The following is a 9997-nucleotide window of genomic DNA, read 5'->3' as shown; positions in this document are numbered from 1 at the left end:
TTTTCTCAATAAAAAATATTAAAAATAAATAAATAAATTGAAGGAAAAAAAATTCCATCATAGCAAGAAAATCAAGGCAACAATGTAAAGCATTTTAAAATGTAAATGTAGTCAGTTCATAGTCACAATACAGAGAAAAGAGAAATAAATAAATGTGTGTCTAGTACTCAGAAAGCTTTTTTTTTTTTTTTTAGTTTTATAGAGCATAAGATCCCAAAACAGAAAATAGCAGGTCTTCACTCATCAATTAAGGCAGTCTTCTATGTACATGACCATAGGCCAACCTAATGTAGTTCATCAATCACTAATTGAGATGCTCAGGTCATTCTATCAAGTTGACAATTAAAACTAACCATCATATCCTCTTAAAACACTCAGCCTACAAAAATCGTGTATCACTAAGTGACAATGCTGTAACGGAAGTACACTAAACATGACCATTTCACAAAGGTCAATTCTTACTGTTGAGAAACGGACTAAAATAACATTGAATTGTTTACCATATATTCAACACTTTAAAAGTATTTTCAGCCTAGATAACAAAAGCAAGTACAAAGAGCTATGAAAATATACACTGCATGTGTTTCATTAAATTCTGTGGGTTAACGGAAGTAGATAATGTTGTTTTAACATTGATAGTATTCAGTCAGAAAAGATTCTGTTCAAGTAAGAGCATCACTTCCTATTTGGTGTCATCTATAAAACACTACAGGCATCTCACTATTCCTGCAGCAAGTTCTGGACTGCACAAATCAACTTATGGAATCCAAAACAACCAAAAATTTTACCTCCTCCACCCATTTCCTATAGATCTAGGACATTTTTTAATTAAAAAAATATCGTATGTCATATTTATGAATATTGGAAATCTTAAACATGTTAGAAATATTTAGAAATGTATGAAACATATGATTTTTGCTTTCCCACATGCTGTACTATGACATTAAATAAGTCTGGTTAGTGTATCATAACTAATTTTCATTAATAATTGGCATTACAAATAAATTCACTTTTCCTTACTTTGGGCTGAAGCAAAACGTAATTACAATCTTTTGATAGGGGAGTAAAGTCCCTTCATTGGGAACACAGGTCATAAAATCAGTCATATCTATTTTCTTTATTTTGTTTAAGTAGGGGAGATTATTTAAGGCAATATCTGTCCTTTGATGAATATTTGCTCCCTGTAACATAAAATAAGACATAAAAGCATATTAGGGAAAAGGGAAATAACATATTTGAAAGAGTTAAAATAATTATTGCAATTTTAGAATCTAGAAAGTGAAGAGCATTTGTCTCTACAGTAACATATACCTAAACTTGACAAAGGACATGATACATTTCAAAATTTGAGGAGAGTAGAAATCTTCAGAGTAAGTTACTAAGTTGCAGGGAGCACTCGTCTGGTTTAATTCAGACACAATGCACCACTTTCGCTCAAGTACTTACCAGTTCTTCTCCAACACAGTCATCTTGCATTATTGCCACCCAGTTTACAGTTTCAGGGCTATTGTTAAACAAAAGTGCATGCTCAAGTTTTGATGTTCCAAAGAAAACAGAACCAAACCGTATGCATTCCAATTTCCTGTCACAATTCATGTTAAGCAATTCGATTATCTGCTCAACCACATGAACTTTGATGTTCAAGAGTGTATCAGGACAACCTTGCAAACTCACTCTATAACATAATAAAATAAGTGTAAGTATTTTTATTATATATTCATATATATATTCTTCTAATTATTTGAATAAAGTTTTTTAAAATGACATCATAACTAAATTAGCAGATTTAAGATTAGTTCCTTTCATTTACTATTAGAGATTATCACGTCACTTTGTGTGCCTACATCTATAAATTGGAACCGAGGCCCAAGCCATCATCTACATTCCAATACCACAGTTCCCTAAATCAAACATACCTCAGAAAAAATTTCAAACTAATTTCAGTTCTCATTTAGCACATCTGGCACATGTTTCTTTCTTTCTGGCATGAATACAATCCTTTCAACTTAACCCCAACATATACCACAAATAACTGGCTATCATCAAAACACTTACTTACATTTTTCTATAATTGTGGAGTTTTATCTATACCATATCTCAACTTACCTGTCCTGCCTTAGATTCCTGGCCTTCACACACTTCCCTCGGTTTTCATTCAAACTCAATCATGCATGCTCTAACTTTTCATTCTAAGACACAGATCCTCTGTAAATTATTTGTTTCTTCTCTCTTATTAGTCCATATTCCACTCTTCAGTGAAATTCTCAGGATTCCTATGTTTTAGATACCACATATACTCCTAATACCCTGTACCCAACTAATCTAGACAAAGCTGCTTTCTGGGACTTAGAACATGTAAGTCATAGCCAGAGACTCCACAATGACTCTAACAATGAAATCACTCCTCCCATGCCACATATGAACTTTCTTCCACTTTCTTTTGTTCATTAACTCATCAAATGAATTAAACAGCCTTGTATTAATATATCTTAAATCTGTGCATGTCTCTCAATTTTCCCAATTTAGGCCCCAGCTCGGCCTTTTCCTATTTCTTTTTGGCTTTGCTTTTATAATATCAAAGTCAGATTGTCAAATTTCTGTTGTGCTGTCTGATTTGTTTCATGCACTGCTGTTACTGTGACTTTCTAAATTGCAAACTGATCCTCAGATTAATTTTCAGGCTCACAACTGTATCTCAAAAACCACAATAGTAACCTTCGATAAGAAATACATTTCAGGTGTAATTTAGTAGCTCACACACATTACTAAATGCACACCACATCTATGAATGCACTAAAGCAAACCTCATGAAACAATTGTTGTCCCATAGACCCTTTACTGGATCTTGTGCCATTCCTTTGTGTTAGTTTCACCTCACATCACTCTCTTCTACTTCTTCAACTCTATATTGCCTCTGATTCTTCAGTAGGAAATACAGTTATCTCTACAGTTTCAAATTGTCACTTTCTCTGCCTGAAATAACTCATGTAAGCCAATCTATCATCAACATTCATTTTGCCTGTACACACACAAACACACACACACACACACACACACACACACACACACCGATCATATCATTTCCATTCACTAACAAGATCCTATTTAATGATTAGTGTGTGGTTCAACTACCAATTTATTAGTGGAATCCTCAGACCATTTCCTCAGATCCATAAAACTGAAACTAGGAGCTGCTGTTCTGTGTATCTACATGTCACTTCTGCATTTGCTTTCCATTGCTGAGCACTATCTACACTTGCATGTCCTGATATGTAGGAATAGCTACATAAATGAATAGCAAATGAAAGAAAGGGGGTTGGCAAACAAGCAATCAATCTGAAAGAAGAAAAAAATTGAGTTCTATATAAACGTTTGTCCAAGGGGCTGGAGAGATGGCTCAGCGGTTAAGAGCATTGCCTGCTCTTCCAAAGGTACTGAGTTCAATTCCCAGCAACCACATGGTAGCTCACAACAATCTGTAATGGGGTCTGGTGCCCTCTTCTGGCCTGTAGGCATACACACAGACAGAACATAGTATACATAATAAATAAATAAATTAAAAAAAACATTTGTCCAAAAATATACTCTATATTTACCTTGCCACTTCATTTACAATCTGGGACTGCTCTGCACAGAAATCCACTTTGATGACCTCTGATGACTTAGCCTTCACAATACCACTATGTGGAGAAATCACAATAGGTAACTGACCCTGGTATTCTGTTTTAAATGTGCCTAAGGAGAGTAAGAGACATAGTTTATAACTAGACCTTTACAATAGACACACATTACACAGATGATCCACCGAGGAACAAAAAAAATTGCTTTTATTGTGATTACAGATACTGGCATCACCTAATAAATCTGAACTCATGTTGGAATTTAGCCCTCAGCAGTAACTAAAAATATTATATATTCATTTTTGAATAGTACTTATACTAAGAACACTATATATCCACATACATGCTTTCCAATCCTTGTTGTAAGCTGTATGTTTAATCACTGAATTCCATTTTACAAATAAGAAATCAGACACTTAGATATCTTGATCTCTAATGGATAAATATGCAATTGATGCTTAAGAAAAATAAATTATTTGCCCAGGTTTTTTTCAATTAATAAATGAAGCAATTAAGTGTGACACATGGTTAAATTTACCACCCAGAAAAGCAGTTTTCTTTTAAAGCATCAGTATTTTTTCCCAAAAATATTTGCCCATGTCTACATATTAATCTTTCTTTTTTTCATTAAAAAATACACTAAATATCTCATTAAAATTTAATCTGCACTTGAATTCAGAGTTTTCACATGTAATATAACTATAATTGGAGGAGATTTTAATCTAAACTGGATATATTACATTTAATCACTAGAGCATTATAAATAAATAAGTTAAGACACTTTGGAGAGAAAAAATAAAAAAATTTCAATCATATATAATCACTCTGAAATATTACTAGTCTTCAGAATCAAAGAACCTCAATGATTTACCTTAAGGGACTCTATATTTCGCATTAGAATCAAACTGAAAATAAGCCTAATATTCTATAAACTCCTAAGCCATGAATATTCACCCATGAAGGAACCAAATCACTGAAAGCTAAATGAACAAAACTGAATCAGAAGTAGCTATCAGTTTTACTCTAGTATATTTTATGAGAAAATATGTAATGGGATAGATTGTCTTTTTCTTAATTTCCATTGTTCAAGCAGGCAGCTAAGAGAAAAACAATCTAGAGGTAAAGAGGACTGGATTTACTATTTCATTATATATTAGACATGCAGTCTCAAAGAAACAGTCACTATCTAGAATTAGTCCTTGTACTAGATTGGGAGAAATGGCAATCTTGCAGCCAATGTAGCTAACCATCACATCAAAGAATGACAATTTTTTTTTTTGATTTTTCGAGACATGGTTTCTCCGTAGCTTTTTGGTTCCTGTCCTGGAACTAGCTCTTATAGACCAGGTTGGTCTCGAACTCACAGAGATCCGCCTGCCTCTGCCTCCCAAGTGCTTGGATTAAATCACAGAGAAACCCTGTCTCAAAAAAGCAAAAAAAAGACAAATTATTTCCATTGTTGTAATCAATTAAAAGTGTGTATTGATAGCATTGTTTTTCATAGCTAGAACCTGTAAGCAACCAAAACGCCCCTCCACCAAAGAATGGATAAAGAAACTGTGGTATATTTACAAAATGGAGTACTACACAGGAGAAAAAGTAATGACACTTTGGAATTTGTGGGCAAATGGATGGATCTAGAAAACATAATATTGAGTGAGGTAACCCAGACTCAGAAAGACAAATATCATATGTACTCACTCATAAGTGGCTTTTAGAAATAAAACAAAAAAAAAACCCAGCCTACAATTCACAATCCCAGAGAACCTAAACAACAATGAGAACCCGAAGAGAGACATACATGGATCTAATGTACATGGGAAGTAGAAAAAGACAAAATCTCCCAAGTAAATTTGGGAGCATGGGGACCATGGGAGAGGGTAGAAGGGGAGGGGAGAGGAAAGGAGGGGAGTGGAGAAAAACATATTGTTCAATAAAAACAGTAAAAAAGATATTTGAAAAAAGTATGCATAACAACATATACTTTTATGAAAACACCTGGCCACAATAACAATTCCTAAAAATAATCAAGTCTGGAAAAAAGTGTCCTTCCAATGATAAATTATTATAAGCCTTTTACAGACCATGATCTGAATGCCAAGTTGACTATGACAAATAGAAAAAATATTTCAAGTCCACAATGAAACAGGTATCATACCAAAATTTTAGGTAAATACCTAATAAACCATCTAAAGTTCAATTTCATTAAAGATAATTGTCCAATATAATATAGCTAGTAAGTAAGGCACTGAGGTCTAGTTCAGTCTCTGGATTAGCCTATGTCACTTCTATAACACCAACCTGCCTCCCATCTTCAGAAAGATCACCAGTCACATAATCAGCAGGCTGTGTTAATATGGATTATAAGAGGCAGGTTCATTTTTCTTAAATGATTACATAGCTATCCTTTGTAGTCACAACACTTAAGTGCCTTTGGTTCTCAAATATTTCAGATGACAGACACTGTTTCTTGATGACTGGGAAAATCTATTATATTAGATGCAATTTAAAATAATAGCAACTCTTCTAAATTTGTAAGCTTATATGGCACAGAACACGTACCTGGAGCTTTGCCACGATTAATAATACTAATCTCTTTACAGTGCACTTTACTATTGGCAACTAATATGCCAAAATCAACTACTGGCACAATTTCCAGGTGACAGGTTGGAATCAGCCTAAGAGAGAAGAAAAGAAGCACACAATTATGTGTAACAATAAGAACACCTTCATAGTTAAGCCCATGGCCGGGTGGTGGTGGCGCATGCCTTTAATCCCAGCACTTGAGAGACAGAGGCAGGCGGATCTCTATGAGTTCGAGACCAGCCTGGTCTACAAGAGCTAGTTCCAGGACAGGCTCCAAAACCACAGAGAAACCCTGTCTCGAAAAACCAAAAAAAAAAAAAAAAAAAAAACAGAGTTAAGCCCATGGAAGCACATACACGGATACTTTACAGACATTTAACTCCTTAAAATATATTTCAGTTTATTTACAGGTCTATTGATAACAATGCTGTCAATAAAAGGAGTAATGAAATAACATATGCAAACTATAATGCAACCTTTTCTTAACAAGGAAATCAGACTTTATCATATAAGCATGATTTGACAGACTATTCATTTATCTCAATTTAGTGTTACTCTATCATACGTGAAATTCCTTTTGAGAATTTCCACATAAGTCCATTTAATGTTTTGAAACTTATTAAAAAGGAGGAACTGACTTTAATACTTTGAAAAACATAAAATATGATAAATGAAAAAGCAATGATACTGTATTTGGGGAATATTATAGATACTTCCTGTTGCTATGCTAAAACACTGACCAAAACCAGCTTAGGCAGGCAAATGTTTCTTTGGCTTAAGTATCCAGATCATGGTTTATCATTGAGGGCAACCAGGAGCAAGAGCAATAGAGACAGGAAGCACAGAAGCACTACTTACTGACTTGCTCTCTATGCCTTGCTCGGCTTGCTGTCTTATATATCCCAAGACTATCTGGCCAGTAAGGCACTGCCCACAGTGGACTAGGCCCTCCCACACCAACCATTAATCAAGAAAATGCCCCCATAGACTTGACTGCAGGATAATAAATAAATTCTCTCTTCCCATGGGACTCTAGCTTGTATCAAAATGTCCAAAGCTAACAAGAACAAGGTATAAAACATGATCTCTGTACAATGAAGAAATGTGATCTGCTACATGTGTCTTTAATTTAATGTGTTCAATGCAGCATGTATGTAGTGCTTTCAAAAATTCATTGTCTCATATGAAGAAATCTTATGACATATCTATTTTATATTTAGATTGCAAGCTCTACATCACAGAATGTCCTTAAATTCATTAGTACAGTTTAATAATAACAAATTGCTACAAAACAGATGTGAAGATTACATACCCAATCAGAGGAACCTCTAGAACTTTATTTCCTGCATAGATAAAGATGTGATCAAACACGTCTTCATTTTTATCAGGATGATATTCCACCATTGTTGACATCTGAAGGCCAGAAGCTAGTTCCTTATCCAGACTCGTCAACAACAGTTTGAACTTAAGTGGAAAAAAATAAAATCAGCACTATTAGTTCCTTATAAAGATTATGAGAAACTAATATTTAGGGAGTGTGTATTATTACCAAGCATAGGCCTTATTCCTACCTAACAAGATTTTTTTTAAAAAAAACTTTAAACTGATATACATTAAATGTATATATTTACAGGGTATGATTAGGCCTGTACGAAAATGCCCTTTTAGTTCCTATCCTTAGAGAGTATAGATATATGTTTCTCAGTAAATTCTCAATAAAGTATGACACAAAACCGCACTTATGCCTCTTAGTAATTCCTGAAGGAATCAGGAACTTTAAGTGTCAGAGGGCAATTAACAACACCTAAAAAAAAAAATCGACCTCCTAGGATTTTTTTTTGAGGTGTTGTTAATTCATCTCATGAATTACTTCGTGATTCACTTCAGAATCATGAAGATATGGTGCATAAAATTGGAATTCTTAGTAGATGTAACCATCATCGTATTTATAAAGCTTCAGGAATCTGTAATTTTCTGTTAACTAAAAATGAAAACAGGAGTGAGGACTTTTCTTTTTCCAAACACAATTATGAAGAAGCATATTCTCTCTCAGCTTCGCCCCATCTAGTCTTTTCCTCATACCCCCTACTTGAAGTAAAAGATTCTTTCTCCACTCTTTCCCTCTCCCTCCTTTCCTTCCTCTCCCTCCTCCCATCATTATTTCGCCTCCCCTTCTCACTTTTCCTATCCCCTTCCTCTCTCCCTCTTTCCATCCCTTTCTCTCCTCCATTCTTTCTCCTTCTCCGCCCTCCCTCTCTCCCTTCCTTCCTTGCTCTTCCTTCCTTGCTCTTCCTTCCTCTTTTGTTCCCTCTCCTTCTATCCCTCTCTTCCTCCCTCTCCCTGTCTATCATTCTCCCTCCCCCTTCCTGCCTTTCACTCACTTCTCTTCCTCCCTAAATTCTCTTCCTCCCCCTTTACACCTCAGCAGTTATCCCTTCCTTCCTCCCCCCCCCACCCCCCTTTTGTTATCTTCTCCTTCCCTGTGACTACACCTCAGCAAATAAAATCCTTCCCGAATTCCTTAGAAATGTAGATTTTGGTCTTTGGGCCAAAGGGTTGCTCAAGTGCAGAGGCTACCCAGGAGCTTTCAGTACCCTTAATTTATCACCTGTGGCTTCCCAGGCTCTTGAAACCTCATCTTCTGGTTCCAGCGGCCCAAATTGTGTACAACGAGAGGGAGCCGGTACACTTTCCCAGACACTGCATCCAGGAACTTCAGCTCCGAAGGGATTACCCTCAGTTGAACTTCCTTCTTGGTGCTATCCACATCCCGAGTGCCTAAGGAGCTCCACTCTGTGTCCATCGCGGACCTCTAGATAGCCAGCAACCAGAAGCGGACTTGACCAACTCCCGGCTGGCTAGAGTCAACAGATGTAGCTAGGAGACAAGCACTAGGAAACCATTATCCGGACTCCACGTGAGCGCTGACCCATGCCTCGCCCCAGCATTCCTTTGGAGGCAGTCTCGGGAACTTGCCCCGCCCTGGCCACGCTTCTCTGACGTGAGAGCTGCGCGCTACCCTCACCCCGGCCCTAAAGTCCCCTCCCCCAGCCCCTGCCCTCAGGCTTGTGCCTGCGCAGTAGACCTGTACTCAGTGAAAGGTCCCAGGGCCTTGGGTTGGGAAACTTGTACAGCAGGTTTCTGTGGAATCAGAGAATTGGTTGACAAGTATCAGCAAAATAATTGGAAAATACTTGACTTTGTCAGCCTCAAATCCAAAAGCAGCTGATGTTGACACAGCCGGGGTTTCAAAGTGGCATTTGGTTTATTGGCCATTTTCCTGGATCCTCCTTTAGAGCAAGCTTAGTGAAAATGATAGTCTGCAGGGTCCATTAAGGCAGCCAAATTTGACTGAAATGAAGGACTTTAATAAGGAGAAAAATGTCAGTGACTTTTAGGCCAGCATTTCTGTCTTTTCTATGATACCAAACTATTAAATTATTATAAAATATAAAAATGTATCAATAGAGAAGACTAAATAATTTTAAAAAATACATTATTTTTTTCTATTTTTTCCCAGTGCAAGGATCCAGTATCTTGAGCATTCGGGCATTCTATTACTGAACTACATCCTCAGCCTTAAATTTTAAATTTAAGTTTTAAAAATAAAAATTTAATTTTTAAATTAAAAAAAACTACATCTTTTTAATTTAAAAGAAATTAAATACAGACTCAAAAAACAAATGCAATCCAGTGGTTTATTTTTTAATACAGATTTTAGTTCAGCATGACTCTTCCAATACCAAGATCATAAATAGTTTTTTTTCCAAAAATGATGGAGCAATAATTAA

At 35.9% G+C, this 9997-nt stretch overlaps 1 protein-coding gene across 1 annotated transcript in view; it reads right to left on the bottom strand.

Annotated features, from left to right (window-relative positions):
• The window catches only part of Cfap47 (cilia and flagella associated protein 47), an 84406-nt gene extending 75277 nt beyond the window's left edge, over positions 1-9129 (bottom strand). The window contains exons 1-6 of the mRNA XM_005358660.1: positions 8815-9129; positions 7519-7670; positions 6183-6298; positions 3597-3735; positions 1447-1675; positions 1021-1181 (exon numbers count right to left, since the gene is read on the bottom strand). Coding sequence (XP_005358717.1) covers positions 1021-1181; positions 1447-1675; positions 3597-3735; positions 6183-6298; positions 7519-7670; positions 8815-9009 — 992 coding nt within the window. The 5' untranslated portion in view covers positions 9010-9129. The remainder of the gene's footprint in view (positions 1-1020; positions 1182-1446; positions 1676-3596; positions 3736-6182; positions 6299-7518; positions 7671-8814) is intronic.
• Positions 9130-9997: the final 868 nt, after the last annotated feature.

Source organism: Microtus ochrogaster, chromosome X, assembly GCF_000317375.1.
Source record: "Microtus ochrogaster isolate Prairie Vole_2 chromosome X, MicOch1.0, whole genome shotgun sequence".
Taxonomy (NCBI): Eukaryota; Metazoa; Chordata; class Mammalia; order Rodentia; family Cricetidae; genus Microtus; species Microtus ochrogaster.
Note: the sequence above shows the minus strand (reverse complement) of the source record. Positions and strands in the feature narration are given on the sequence as shown.